Source organism: Danio rerio, chromosome 16 (genome assembly GCF_052040795.2).
Source record: "Danio rerio strain M-AB ecotype USA chromosome 16, GRCz13ab, whole genome shotgun sequence".
NCBI lineage: Eukaryota > Metazoa > Chordata > Actinopteri > Cypriniformes > Danionidae > Danio > Danio rerio.
The window spans coordinates 7,245,519-7,261,439 of record NC_141036.1 but is presented as its reverse complement, the minus strand read 5'-3'; the positions used below and the strand labels follow the sequence as shown (position 1 = coordinate 7,261,439).

At 35.6% G+C, this 15,921-nt stretch overlaps 1 protein-coding gene across 10 annotated transcripts in view; it reads right to left on the bottom strand.

Annotated features, from left to right (window-relative positions):
• The window catches only part of bbs9 (Bardet-Biedl syndrome 9), a 186,790-nt gene extending 171,391 nt beyond the window's left edge, over positions 1-15,399 (bottom strand). For all 10 annotated transcript variants that reach the window (XR_015510923.2, XM_087286582.2, XM_087286577.2 and 7 more), the window contains exons 1-8: positions 15,272-15,399; positions 11,679-11,791; positions 9,968-10,118; positions 6,391-6,455; positions 4,658-4,771; positions 2,747-2,921; positions 760-844; positions 490-673 (exon numbers count right to left, since the gene is read on the bottom strand). Coding sequence is in view for 9 of the 10 variants with exons in the window: in XM_087286582.2 (XP_087142708.1) it covers positions 490-673; positions 760-844; positions 2,747-2,921; positions 4,658-4,771; positions 6,391-6,455; positions 9,968-10,118; positions 11,679-11,790 (886 nt within the window). In the remaining variant the exon portion in view is untranslated. The remainder of the gene's footprint in view (positions 1-489; positions 674-759; positions 845-2,746; positions 2,922-4,657; positions 4,772-6,390; positions 6,456-9,967; positions 10,119-11,678; positions 11,792-15,271) is intronic.
• Between the last annotated feature and the right edge of the window lie 522 nt (positions 15,400-15,921).

The following is a 15,921-nucleotide window of genomic DNA, read 5'->3' as shown; positions in this document are numbered from 1 at the left end:
AGCACTGCTCCGTTTAAGCCCTCGCAATATGTGTTTAGCTGGGATAGCTCGCGCTGAGAGGAGCTCTCAGCAAGGGACCGTCGGAAAAGTGCTTATTTTTTTCGTTTTTTTTTTTTTCGTTTTTCTGCTCCGCTCTTCGCGAGCTCTCCCTGTTGCGAGGGCTTAAGTGTGTGTGTGCGTGTGTGTGTGTTTGTTTCTTTGGTGCTGTCTATGTTTGTGTTTGAATGAGAGACAGTGTGGTGCTGTGTCTCTGTGTGTTTATACAGACAGCTTGTTATAGCCTCTCCTCTAAAATATAACACTGTATATGGAAAGCATCGTCAATGCACCGTGATGCACCGAAATATCGAATTGAACCGAATCGAAGGCATGATAATCGTAACCGAACCGAACCGTGAGACCAGTATAGGTTCACACCTCTACTGCAAACATAATGTTTGTATGCACAGTAGAAATTGAAATATGATTGACTGCTGTGATCAGAGTCACCTGATGCATAAGGAAGAAAACAGCTGGGGTTGAACTCCAGTTTCTTCATGAAGCGGATCTGGCCGTTGTCCTTGAGACAGAACAGATTTCTCTCGCCCAGCACAAAGATGGAGGACATCGCCGGAGACGTGTTGGGAACACAGATATCTAGAGCCTCTTCTCCTAACACAAGAGTCCAGTCAGCCTGGGGACAAACACACACTCGGTCATGTCAAACCTCAAGCCAAATCTTCATAATGTAAATGCACATTATACTGGCAAATAACGCACAGTCAGTCTTTTTCCTGAGCTCTTGCTTTGCTGATTCGAGTCTTGTTTGGTGTCTGCATCTGTGGCCACAGCCAGCGTCTCGTATCTGAATTTAAAAGAGCAGAGAATGTCAGTTTTACTAATCGAAAACAATATAAAGCATTACAAAATTCACTTCACCACAACACTGATGTGCTAAAAGGGTTGATCCAAAACAACAACCTCCATAGAAATACGTTTACTTGCAAATTGCGTGGAAAAACTGTAAAGGAGGTAAGTAATACATATGAATAGTATTCATTATACAATAGCAAAGCATTTGAATGACCAACTAACTAATTAGGGTGAGATTTTGAAGTGTGCATCCAGTGGATACTGTACTGTGGTTGTGTCCCAAATGACGCAATAAAAACCATAGATATATACACTAGATATTGCATAGGTACCCTGAGCATGCGTCTATAGCGCCGCCACATTGGTACAGTGCTCCCAGGACAAATGTCATTCAACCGCACTAGTCAAGACAGTGTTATTACGTGAAGATGCAGGACTTTAGCGCTGTCTACGGGTGTAGTAACGAGCAAATAAAGAAAACAAACCACAAAGGCAGAACATTACATAGGTAAGGTTTAGTTTGTCACGTTTTTGTATGTTATGAACTTTTGTGCTTAACAGGTAATGTTATTTATGATAACACAGTCTCTTATGCATTCACCATAAGGCAAAGTAGCACTAAACACTCGGCTTATGCTAGTTTTGTTGAATAAAATCAGCAAACAATGCAAAAGAAATATGACAACGAGATGCTACTGTGCCAGAAACTTGTATTATTGTCGGATAGTGAAGGAGTTGCTCATAACGGAGATTCATTCATAAACGAATCGTTCCCTCTGTCAGTATGAGAAGAGAAAGCAGGAGAGGAGGAGGTGTGTTTCAGGACATGATTAGATCAAATTTAACAGGGAGGGTGAATAGTACATTACCATACACACAAACACAAGCTTTTTGTCAGGAATGCCCGTGCCATCACTGATCCATCCATGCAGAAAAGTGATGTAAAATGATAATTTTCGTATTTAAAAAAAAAAAATTTGCATACTAACATCCAGGAAAACTCCCGATCATAGATATATGTGTATATGTGTATATCTCTGGCTTTGGATGGCCACAGTCCTCCACTGTTCCTTGGTCCCGCGTTCATTTCAAAGGAGCGCTACCCTGTTCCAAAATGGCGGCTACATTGACGCATTCCTTCCAATAGACAACAACAGGGTAGGCGACATGTAATGTATATATCTATGAATAAAAACTATGATTATTGACTCAACCATGTAGTGTATGAATTTAGTAGGTAAGTAGGTATGTGGCTAAGGTAAGTTCAAACATTCCCCAGAAATAGTTTTATATGCCTATCTATTACTTACCGCTAGAATGAGAAGGCCCTTATTGACCTTATTTGCAATGGTCATGAATATTAATTAGCTCAACTGTGATGCAGTGCTCTCACAAACACACATAATTTATAGTAAATAGATACATTTATTTTACAACCGTTGACAATTGAAATGAGGCTATGCATGAGATTGCCTTATCTCTGATTTATATTTAGCGATGATGTCTGTGGGTGTCACCATTCAAAATGAAAGTGCACCTACTCGCTTATAATGTCTTATTTCTTTTCATCATAAATTAAAAAAGTGACGCATCACAGCTGAGAGGAATCCTGGAAAATAAACCAAACTCTGACCAATGTGAGTAGAGTTTGCTCGCTTGTATTTTAATAATTTTGGTCCATTAGAAACTTTGCAGTGTCAAAGCGGATCGCACTAACAACAAAAACCAACACTGTACCAATTTGAATCCCTGTTTTGGAACAAAACAATTTATCTACAGGCATGAAAGCATCCTAAAATTCCAAAAGAAATCCAGTAATCTTGCAGGACAGCCAGATGTGTGGAAGAACAGAGCCAGTGACTATACAGAAAACTAAAGGGAAAGTTGGTCTCACCTGTAACACTCCACCTGCCGTGTGGAGGAGACGGTGATGAAGGAGTCTGTGCGAATGCAGTAACTCAATGGGCCGGGCAGCAGGAAACCAGGCAGGAAGCGACCAAAAGCATAACTCTCCTGCTCAAAAAACATGAGCATCCCATCCATGGACTGGATACAGATGAAATGATGACCTGCACAGCAGAAGAAAAATGAGTGCTCATATTTCATCAACAATTATAGAATAATAACATAACTATTTATTAGTGCTGGGCAAAAATGAATCATGATTAGTGGCATCCAAAATAAAAGATTGTTTTGACAATTTAAGCGTGTGTACAATTTAAGTGTGTGTGTGTGTGTGTGTGTGTGTGTGTGTGTGTGTGTGTGTGTGTGTGTGTGTGTATATATATAAGATGGTTTCAACACATTTCTAAACTTAATATAATATTTAATAACTCATCTCTAATAACTGATTTATTTTATCTTTGTCATGATGACAGTAAATAATATTTAACTAGATATTTTTCAAGACCCTTCTATACAGCTTAAAGTGACATTTAAAGGCTTAACTGGGTTAATTAGGTTAGGTTAGGGTAATAAGGCAAGTTATTGTATAACGATGGTTTGTTCTGTAGACTATCGAAAAAAAAATAGCTTAAGGGGGCTATGAATATTGACCTTAAAATGGTGTTTAAAAATTAAAAACTGCTTTTATTCTAGCCGAAATAAAACAAATAAGACTTTCTCGAGCAGAAAAAATATTATCAAACATACTGTGAAAATTTCCTTGCTCTGTTAAACATCATTTGGGAAATAAACAGAACACACGCACACACACACACACACATTTATACAACAGTTCTGTCTGGTTCTCGAATCTAATTGGCTAGAGTATAGCTGTGCAATATTCTGAAATTATAGTTGCCGTTTCAGTTTATTTTAGTTTTAACTTTCAACTTTTTTTTAATCCTTTGCAGCTAAATTTAAAAAATACATGTTTTATTTCATTTCAAGTAACAAAAAAAAAAACATTTTATTGTTTAATTTACATTTGACGTGCAGTTATAACAAAATTGTATTGCTGCATCCTACTTAAAACCTATTGTTTAGGTTTACATTTAATTCTGCTGCATTCTCTGCCATTGTGGTGTCTGGGCTTCACCATGTGCAGATCCAGTGTGTATTGAAGCAATGGCAGCTCACAAACACTTAAATAAAAGACTGTGCTGCCCTCGTGTGGTTAATAAAGAAACTGGATTTAAAAGAGTACTACTAATCCTATTAAACAAACATGTGCTACTATTTTATTTATAGTCAGCCTTAATCGCCTTTCTACACACCTAAAGGCCAAGAACACACAGGCAATGTTCAGTGATACTAAACTGAGTGATATTTTTAATTCCTAATTTAATTTTATGGTGCAGAATGAATTTGACTTTTAAAGTATTTATGGTTGGATAAGCAGCTATTAATATCAGATCTTTAGATTTGTCAATTTTGTGTGAACTATACCTTTAAAGTGTCTATGAAAGTGTGCGAAAAAAATGTGTTAATTATATTAGTTAACATGAACTTTTAATAAAAAACACAACACTTCCAAGGTGTTAATTAATCTTAAGCAAAGGCTTCCAAAATTCACATAAAATCCAATGGTGATATGAATTTACAATGAACAGTTGCATTTTTATTAATTAATATTAACAAAGATAAATACATATTGTAATGTACCTCTCCTTGTTTGACAATGTTAGTTATTATGTTAATCTTACCAAACTTAATAAATGTTACCAATAAAGATACCTTTCGGTTATTATTAAACTTAAGGACTTGAGGAGAAGATCAGTATATGCCTTCAAAACTGTTGCCCACTGAGTATTTTAAAATGCTATAATAATATTATGTATGGAATACTGATATGATCGATTACCTGTAACACCACCGAATGGGCCATACGTCATGTTGCAAGCTGTTCTCTGCAGGTTGTGTTCATAAACCAGTCGCAGCTGATACTGGTCACCATGTTCAACATTACCGGCGGTGCCTGAGAAAACCATACATATGGAAAACATACTGTAATTAAAGAGGTCTATGATTAAACTATTTCATAAAAAGTTCGAAGTAGCCAATGCATATAGGTGATTTTGTTTTTTGTTTTTCAAAAACAAACTTTACTGAGACGTTTTAATTAATAACACAAATTATATCTAAAAATAGTCCTTGTGTGTGTATTTACACTACGAAAAAAGGCTTTTCTTACTTGCATTTTGTGGAGTAAGCAAAATAATGTCATGTCAAAAAGAAAAACAAGATTATATTGTTTTAATGAAAAACTCATTTAATTTTAGCATATTATTTATTAAAAAAGATTTTTTTTTTTGCTTGTCTAGAAAATGCTTCTTGATTAAGAATGTTTAGACATTTGGACTAGAAAGGGGATAAAAAAGTAAAAAGTAAGAAAAGCATTTTTGAGGTGTATAGGGATATTTCCCCTTGAAAATATTAACTTAAAGGCTCCCACTATAGCTATTTTTGACCTCTGCCTCCTAACGCATACTCATTCATTCATTCATTGATTTTCTTGTCGCCTTAGTCCCTTTATTAATCCGAGGTCGCCACAGTGGAATGAACCGCCACCTTATTCAGCATGTTTTTTTACGAAGCAGATGCCCTACCAGCCGCAACCCATCTCTGGGAAACATACACACACACACACACTACGGACAATTTAGCCTACCCAATTCACCTGTACCGCAGGTCTTTGGACTGCACATACTTTCATACTTTCAGCTTTAATTTGATAAACTAATTAAGTGTAATCTTTTTTGTTTGTACTTTAACTTTTTGAATAAACATTTGCAACCAACGTATCCAGCATATGTTTTACGCAGAGGATGCCCTTCCAGCCACAACCCATCACTGGGAAAACTCCATATAAAAAACAATAAAATTAATAAATGTTTACCATTAGAGGCTGGTTATATTCACACTGTTGCCACACAACTGTGTTTAACCTCATAGGGCTTAAGTGTCCACATACGTAGAGAGCACATTTTAGCTTTTAAGTGGCTATTTAAAATACTTTGAATGTTTTATATTTTGTTACAGACATACAGTGTCATCCTGCAACTGTTTTGCAGCATTTGAAATGTCCCAAACCCTATTTTAAACGTTCCAAAATGGAAAAAAAGAAGAAAAAAAAAAACGATTTTACTCTCTGATAGCCAAAGCATGTACAAAAAAAATTATATGCTATATATGTAAATTGGGGAAAAAGTTTTTAATATAAATTCGGACCACGAGTCCACATATATAGACATCATTTTTTGTCTAAAAGTACATCATATAAAAAGATGATACTTAAATTTTTATTCTAACTATGTTCCAATAAGCCCAAATAGCAAAGAGAAATAAAAAATGCATGTAAAAAAAACACCTTGGCCCTTAAGAGGTTAAACACCTTATCAAAGTGATTTTTTCACAATAGGTTCTGTTTAAGTTATTGTTTTCTTTTAGATTAATAAATTATTCATTTAATTTAAAAATGAGACATTTCTTGTATATCCTTCCAGTTATAGTAAGGAAAATAATTTATAAAAATGCTCAAAATGTACGCAATTCTGGAATAAGTGATATGCAGTTGTGTATCTGTGAAGAACCAACCTGAAACAGCATAGACAGACAGCTTCCTGGGGTGAAGAACTGCCAGATGCAGCGACTCTGAACAACTGTAATATATGACAAAAAAAAAGAGAAATAGGAGTAAGTGCAACGCAATTCAAAAGAACTTTATTTTTTATACTGTTAATGTGGTATTATCTGTGGTCATAAATGGATGGAAACAGTAAGACAATTGCCAGTCAATACTGTGCACTGTTAATAATGATGTTTACATACAATGAGCCTGCAATAAGTCTTTTGCTATAAAGGGATGTCAAAAGTACAGACTTCGATACCATTGGCATTAAAATGTTAAAAATGTAATGATATCAACGTTCCCGCTTGTATTATGCATTTTAGAATTCAGGGTGCGCACAACAGTGCCACAAGTAGATTTCAGTGTGACTGGCTCCAACGAGCATGGCTTCACGCTCCTCCACCAAGCAATTACACAGACACACAGACATATGAACATTTAAAAGCAGGGTCTATCAGCTTATCTGTAAGTGCAACAATCATATATGTGCTCATAGACGGAAGCTCTGATAGACTCAGCTTTCAAATGCTCCAGTGTCAGTGTGTCTGCGTAAGCAAACGGTGAAGAGAGTTTAACAATGATCATTGGAGCCAACCACAGTAATAAGTGTTGAGCGCATGAGCACAATGGTCAGTCAGTTGTGTTTAAAAACTTGCTCAACAGAGCTCATATGCTGGTGAGACAAAACATATAATCAATTTCGGTATTCATATCTAGATATATCCAACAAACCAAAATATCAGGCTGAAGAGCAGGGCAAATCACAAAAGCTGGAAATATACAAGACAATTTCAGTGTTCTAAAATCTAAATAAAAAACAGTTTATTTTTTTTTTTTAAATCAGCACATTATCTTTCATTGTAGAAAGGTGAAGCCAAAATGTTGCAGAGACGGTAAAAGCCATATTGATCAGTTGATGTCATCTAAAGCTAGAGTCTTCTGAAATCAAGTCACAGCTCCCACATAGACAGCTCACACACAGAATTTACTTGGGTAGGCCGCCCAGGTATATTATATAAGTATATTTAGTAACACATTTACAGTTATTATGTTTTTTTTATTGTTATTAACATCCTTTACATTTTTTTTGTATCCGCACAATAACTAAACATCCAGAAACTATTAAGTAGTGGAAAGAATTATCCCATTTACCCGTTTCTGTGTGCGTGAGACCTGTCAGCACTCAAATAGACAGTCTGCAGATCCCTGGAGACGCACCTTTTTGGGACTTTAAAAATTTGTCCATAAATCTGGTAAAATGTCTGGGATTCAACTTTTGCTTTTGCTTTCTAAAGCTTGAATGCATTTTTGAATCACCTTTTTACTTAAACCTACTTTTGCTTGGCTTCGTAGAGAGCAAGAGACACATTAAATAACTTTTTTTTTATCTAAACAACTCAAGGAGGACGAAATGACTAGTCTAAACTTGGCTGCAAAATATATGTACACAATTAGTAATGGTTTAATCAACACATTTGCCTTTTTTAAATAATCTACATGTTTTAATATTGTGATTATGATAATAGATATTTAAACAGAAACAAAATGAACTCTTCACTTTTGTTCACCAAGTGCAAACAAAAATACATGGCCGCTGAATGGCTTTAAAGCGGTGTCAATCAGTCGATCCATCAGCGGATTGCTCATATGTTAGCTCATAGACAGGTAAGCTCATTGACGCTGCTTTGAACCACTCCAGTGTATCTATCATAGTCATATCATGGTCATATCTGTTGAGCATGTAAACACAATGGCCAATCAGCGCTGCTTAAGATGCTGTTCAATGTTAGCGTGAAATGGATGTTTTTTAAAATTTCTGTACCAACAGGTACCAAAGTTAAACGTGTTGTCATATTGATAAACATGTTTTCTCATTTTGATTAGATTTGCATGTGTATTCATATAGTCAGTGTGAACCGGACTTTGCTGAGACTTTTATTTGTGTATGTTGATGTATTTCCAACTGAAACTGAATATTGACTATATTGAGAATATTTGGCGGCGCTTTCTTTTTGCGCATCATTCCCTCATAGCAAACTAACGGTAAGAATGGCATGATTAAGAATATTGTAGCTGAATCTGTCAAACTGAGGTCAAATAAGAAAAACCACACGGAAACAAATGGTCAGACTTTGACTGAAGATTACCATTATATAGATTATTAATTTTTCTGTCATTCAATTCTCATGTGCTGATTATTTTATTAATTTGATGATGCTAATATATTACATAGGCTATTTTATATACATATCTAAAATGCTTTGGCATTCAAGTTTCCTTTGAACTTAAAGGAGAAAGAAGCAGATTTTACCTGTCAGTGGGTGCACATGGCTCCTGAAGAGCATAAAAGTAAGAGAAATTGTGGATGTCTTTTTTTACAAAAACCCATTGAAAAAAAGCAAAGTATAACAGTGTATAATAAATAAAATTATTGTTAAAAAATTCATTATGTTTTGTTTGTCGCATATAGTTAACTATTTATGTAATTTGGGTAAATGTGTTTCAATTCGGCTACCACCGCAAGTACATTTTAAACCTGTGGAAAGCACTGGACTCATAATTCATTTAAAATGACAGCAGCTAGCTCTCTGCAACTCTCACATGGTCGCCCACTGAAGCTAAGCAGGGCTGCGCCCGGTCAGTACCTGGATGGGAGACCACTTGGAAAAGCTAGGTTGCTGCCGGAAGTGGTGTTAGTGAGGCCAGCAGGGGGCGCCCAACCTGCAGTCTGTGTGGGTCCTAATGCCCCAGTATAGTGACGGGGACTCTATACTGCTCAGTGCGCTCTTTCGGATGAGACGTTAAACCGAGGTCCCGACTCTCTGTGGTCGTTAAAAATCCCAGGATGTCCTTCGAAAAAGAGTAGGGGTTTAACCCCGGCATCCTGGCCAAATCTGCCCACTGGCCTCTGTCCATCATGGCCTCCTAACCCTCCCCATATCATGATTGGCATATCATCACTCTGTCTCCTCTCCACCAATCAGCTGGTGTGTGGTGTGCGGTCTGGCGCAAAATGGCTGCCGTCGCGTCATCCAGGTGGATGCTGCACACTGGTGGTGGATGAGGAGATCCCCCCCCCATTGTGTAAAGCGCTTTGAGTGCCCAGAAAAGCGCTATATAAATGTAACGAATTATTATTATTATTATTATTATTAAAAAATGAGGGCTAATCTTAATCTGTGCACTATTTAACTAGTTAAAATGGGAGTTATTTCAAAAGCTGTCTCAACTCAAATCCTTGCAATGCACCGAAACATTTGCTACCTAAAATGTCTTGCAATACAATAATTCTTAATGTTCCCTTAGTTTTATTTTTTAAATTTTTGGTTCAACATGGCTAATTGAAACATTTTGTTATTACTTGTCAACACTGTGCCAATTATACATTGACTATCAGGGGGAGTGTGCTTTTAAAACTTTAATTTGAAATGTAAGTTTTCAGTGTTTTTAGAGGGACATGCGATTTTTAAAAACCTTTTTTGATGCATTTCACCAAACCATCAACATTTATAATGGTTAAAACACAGCAAATGTGAGACTTACGAGACAAACTTGCCCAGCTCCACTTGAATGATGGGGTCAGGCATCTGGACCTCCAGCAGTTGGGTGTCAGCTTCCGTCAGCTCATCCGGTTTAGCAGGGTGTGGTGAGAAGATGCGTAACATCCCCATAAAACTGCCCACTATAATCTTATCTGGATTACAGAGAGTCAGAGTGTGAAAGAGACAGAGCGAGAGAGAGAATGTAAACAGTGTTAGGTAAAGAACAGAATGTAATTTAACATCGCATCACACTGAATCACATAATGCAAAAAAAAAAAATATATAAATTTTCTGTCATCTTGACTATTTACTAATGGAAAACATCACACTTTTTTTCGAGTTGTAGTTCAATTTGCTTTACTGGCATGACATTTTGTTTCAGTATTGCCAAAGCATTTTAATAATGCATACAATATAGAATATAATGACATTTTGAAAGTAACAAAAATGCTAATTACATGTATAAAACATTATAATTAAAAATAAATAAATGAATATGATTAAATAATAATAGTTGATACAATATAAGAAATAAATGACAAATCCAAAAGACAAAACAAATCGCAGAAAACAGACAACATCTCTGACACTGATAACTAATACAGAACTAATTACTCATCATCTCCTATACAAATTATTCTATAGCACATTTAAAAGCAGCAGAGTTCCAGCAGAGAGTGCCAAAGTTCTTTACACGAAAAACACAATACATAAAATCAATAAAGGAAACAAGTATCCCATGAGAAAAGAGAAAGTAAATGTATAAAATTGACCTTAATAAAAACTGATCTTAATCAAAGCCAGCAAGAACAAATAAGATTTGAAAAAAGTTTTAAAACGGGCTAGAGAAGGAGCAAATCTTGCAGTAACAGGCAAAATATTTCACATATATATACAGCGATCAATACTGTTATAAAAAAAGGAATGTATTTTTATATATTCTGGCAATGCACACAAACTGAATTGCAATCACTTTTTATATAAAAAATAATCACATAAAAACACTTTTAATCACATCTATCTATCTATCTATCTACCTATCTATCTATCTATCTATCTATCTATCTATCTATCTATCTATCTATCTATCTATCTATCTATCTATCTATCTATCTATCTATCTATCTATCTATCTATCTATCTATCTATCTCTCAACAAGAAAGAATTAAGCAATGCTAAGTGGAGGCACTGATCCTTTACAAATGTTTGAGGCTCTGGTTAAAAGTAGCTTAATGATGGAGTATACAGTAAGTATTATGAATTAGTAAATGATTTAGAATCTTTTTTTTCTTTGTGTGGATTTAAAAACTATGTCAACCCAGTGAAGAAGGAGGGTTTAATATGATGTTTTAAAGAGGAGAGAGTGATAATGCATTTGTATGTGTAACATTGACTTTTTATGCATGTTGTATATGCAGCATCTTGTGGATGTTGTTGCAGTTTCTTTGTATTTTTTTATTGTTTCCGATTGTTTTTGTTTTTATCTGGATGGTGTAATGTTATGAATGTATAATTGTTTTTGTAATTAAAAGAACTTTGAAGGTCCATCTCTATCTCTCTCTCTCTCTCTCTCTCTCTCTCTCCCTCTATCCATCCATCCATCCATCCTTAAAATCTGTTGAAACACTGATGCAAAAAACAGAAAACTGACGAAAATACAAACAATTCAGACCATTTCAAACATTGAGAGAATAAAATAGTTTGTACTCACCATATCCAGTACCGCTGTTATCCACATCCCCAACACACAGACATCCCTGGTCAAACTCCTCACCCTCACCCAGCACCGACGCCCACCAATCACGGGCCTTAAACAAAGACATCCTGTAAAACAAACATTACACTAGTGTTTCATTTATGGACTGTAATTGGACAAATTAGAGACTCCTTGAACCCTGCTTTTAAATAAACTTGACAAAAGGCTCAATGATAAGAAATGTTAAGTCCTAAATATTGGCAAAATTTTTCCCACAAATGTAATTACTCATCGTTTACATTAAGGATGCTCCATACCGATACCGAATACCAATTCTTCGTCTTGGGGATCGGTCGATACGGAGTACTGATTCCAATGCTTCAAGCTTTTTAATGCATTTAGCAAATTTTCCCTCTAAGTATGACACTAAAGTGGAGATCTCACCTTACCTAAAAGAATAAATGAAGGATGCTGCATATAATCCCTTTTAACCATTTAGTGTGGATATGTCATGGCCAGAAGCATGTTAACAGAAAATAATATAACACAGATAAAAAATTGGTAAGAAAAATAAATATATAATTTGGAAACATTGCAAATGATGAAAGAAATCAAGAATAATCAATCAAGAAAAAGTTTGGAGCACATATTTGATGCATAAAAAGTTAAAATGCACACCTTTAAATCCACCACTACTTTACTAAAAGAAAATAGGCCTATAAACTATTGTTTATTGCAATAAGTATATTACAAGAAGTTATATTATTAACTAATCAAACCGCTGCGATCGGTTCATTTGATCGGCCAGATTGACGATTACCGATCGAGTCATTAAATGTGATTATCGGCAGACAGATCGGGTCATCCCTAGTGTGCATAGGTTTGACCAGTGTGACATAGTACTCTAATAAATAATACAGTTATTGCACAAATAAGTTCAACAGAAAAAAGTTATACAAATACTAATCAAACAGTGCTTGTCAAGCAGCTTTAAAATGTTTTCTGATTAAGCTCCATACTGTACATTGAATAACCAAATGTGAAAATGATGCATCTTAGCTCCCATTGTATAAATTAAAAGTCTTTTTAAAGCTAAAAATAATAATAAAATAATAATAATGATAATAACTTAGTCAAGTGAAATTCAAATTTCTCTTTGTTGTTTAACTTTGACTAAATAAAAAAAAAGTGTGAAGGGAGGGGGGTTGGCTGCTTTTGCAATGTTAAAACTTTGCATCAAATTTGCTTTTAGAAGATCTATAAGATCTATTTTTATAAATTCATTATGGGCTTAAGCTTCTTATTAGATCTTCATGTATAGCAAATCTGACTCCTACTCTAATAAAAACTACTTAAACAATGTCTGCAGCTCACATTTTAGATGGCAGCGTCATCATTTTTTTTACAGATTGTTAGATTGATGGCTGTTTAATGATGTGGATGAAAAAAATGAACGAATGTACAAACCTACAAATCCATTAACTAATGTACAAACAAATAAATGACTGTATGAATGACTGTAAAAAAAGAAAAAATGAATAATTGACTGCACAAATGAATTATTGAATGACTGTACGAACGAACGGACGGAGAGACAAAAGAACAAACAAACAGATGGATGGACGAACGAACGAACGAACAGACGAATGAACGGACAGACAAATGAACAGATGGACGGAAGGATAGACGAACGAACTAACAGACTGACGAACGGACGGACGAACAGACAAACGAACGAATAGACTTTTATTTCAGTATGTTGATGAACTGAATTCAGTAACAGAATATTGAGAATATTCAGAACAGAATATTCAGAAACAGAATATTGAGTATATAAGGAATTTTTGGCAGGGTTTTCTATTTGAGCATAATTTCTTCATAGCAAACTAACGGTAAGAGAGGCATGACTAAGAAAATTGTGGCTAAATCTGTCTAAACTAAACTAAAAAGTCACCACTCTAAACATGAAAGAAGAACGGTCAGACTTTCACTGAAGATTACCACAAATGAAAAAGTATTAATTATTCACCTAAAGAATAACAATGAGCGCTAGCAAATTAAACATTGTAAATTTTGATTGCAAATTAAATTCTTCAATCCATCTTTATTTTACAATGTAGATTGTAGCAAAGGAGCTTAACATAATTTATCAAATTCAAATTGAAACTGTCAGTCCAGTTTTCAGAGTTAAAGTTTAGTTCAGTGTGGTTTAATTTTCACAGCTGAAAGTCCAAACACTGAAGAGCAAATCCATCGATGCGCAGCTCCACAAGTCCCAAACCAAGCACGCCAGTGGTGACAGAGGTGAGGAACAAACTTCACCAATTGACAAAAGTGAAGGAAAAAAAACTTGAGAGAAACCAGGCTCATTGGGGCATGACCATTTCTCCTCTGGCCAAACTTCTTGTGCAGAGCTGCAGTTTAGGTGCCGGGGGCTGGGGAAAGCTTGACGTCCATCGTGAAGAAGCTGCAGTTGTGAGTACGACACCGTCAGGTATTCAGGCTGGCCCACGAGATCAGCGCAGACTCGTCTGTCACTGGGGTCTTTCAGGAATCAGTTTCATGTTCTCCACTCCTCCTCCATGACCACCACTGCATCTGCTCAGGATATGGCCTGGACAAGTGTTATGGGGACTTCTAAAAGTATGCACGTTTGGCATCCTCCCTTCACAGGACTTGGATCACATCGATGGCGTTGCATTTCATATGGACTTGCAGCTCATTTGAGCTCTCTCATCCACCATAGAATACACAGCCTGACACAATTCTGTTCATCATTTTGTTTTTCAGTGACAACGTAAGAACAAAAAAAACTCTCCCCTAATCACTCTTTGTCTTAGTTGGCATCTTCTGAGCACATGGTTTTTGATGCTGACTGAACCACCAAGACTGTCAGACATGCAGCTGACAGTATAACCTGACAGAAAGTGTCACGTGACTGCAGATTTCATTGGCTGCAATCCAAGCAGCTTTACTAACTAACTGCTGACTGCTTAACCCAGCTAATCCACACACCAGAGAGAAACAAAGGAAATGCAAGGAAGTAGACCGGTCCAGGAACATGGACAAAAAAAAATGTGCACTGTACATATAACTTATAGCGAATATGTGTGGGTTCTATTATGGAGGCAGCGTGTGTGTATTTACTAGTCTGTTAACTAAACTTCTGAACTATTAAGTATGAATTAAACAGAACGAAAGAATATAAATTAACCAATTATTATAACTTTCAGTGTGTAAACTAGTTTCTCTTAATTTATATTAAGAAGCGTTCTGAATTTCAGGTTAAATCTAAAATTTGGATTTCAAAGTAACGTTAAGTTACACAGAAAGCATCCAGACCAACCTGTTAACAGTCTATCGATTGTGTTAAAAACGTAAGCCATTAAATATTTTCAAAGCTAGAAAGCAGGTAACTATATGAGACGAGACATAACAGTTATCTTATTCCCTGTGAATGAAAGAAAGAGTATTGTTGTGGTAAATCTGCTAACGTTACTCAGCTTGCTGCGCTCGCGGTTCACACTTTCATAGTTTCACAGATGTATTGTTGACCGTGAAGCTGCTCTTATGTGCACAGGTGAAATATATACGTTAATCTGTTGTACCTGTAGTAATTGCAGTGATGTTTTCTCTAGTACTGTGTGGTAAAACCAGGTAGCTCAAGACATCTCAGCTCCTCACACTCGACCCGCTGTTGTCATGGTACTGACAGCAACGCTGAAGCCAGAACTGTGGAACATGGCAGCGCGATATCAAAATAAGAGTCCAGCGTGGAGATTTTGCTTTGTACTGTCATAAGTTGCAGGTCAAATAGAAAAAGCAAACATAACATAATATCTCACACACATTAAAAAAAACTTTTCTTTAATAGAATATAATTGTTGTGAGCACTATAGTAACTTTTTAATTGTAAGGGTTAGTTCACCAAAAATGAAATGTATGTTATTAAACAAATAGTTCACCTTAACATTAATATTCTGTCATCGTTTACTCACATTTTACTTCTTCTTTTACTTTCTATTAAACACAAAATAAATTATTTTGAAAAATGTTGGAAACCTGTAACCATAATAATTTTTTTCATACTATAGAAGTCAATGGCTACACGTTTTCAGCTATCTTTAAAATATGTTTTTGTATTCAACAAGTGAAATTTTTTTTTAATAAAACTCCATAATAATTCCAGACCTCCAAAATATCTGGAACCACGTGTGCATGAGTAAATGGTGAGTTAAATTGCCATTAAAGTCTGTGT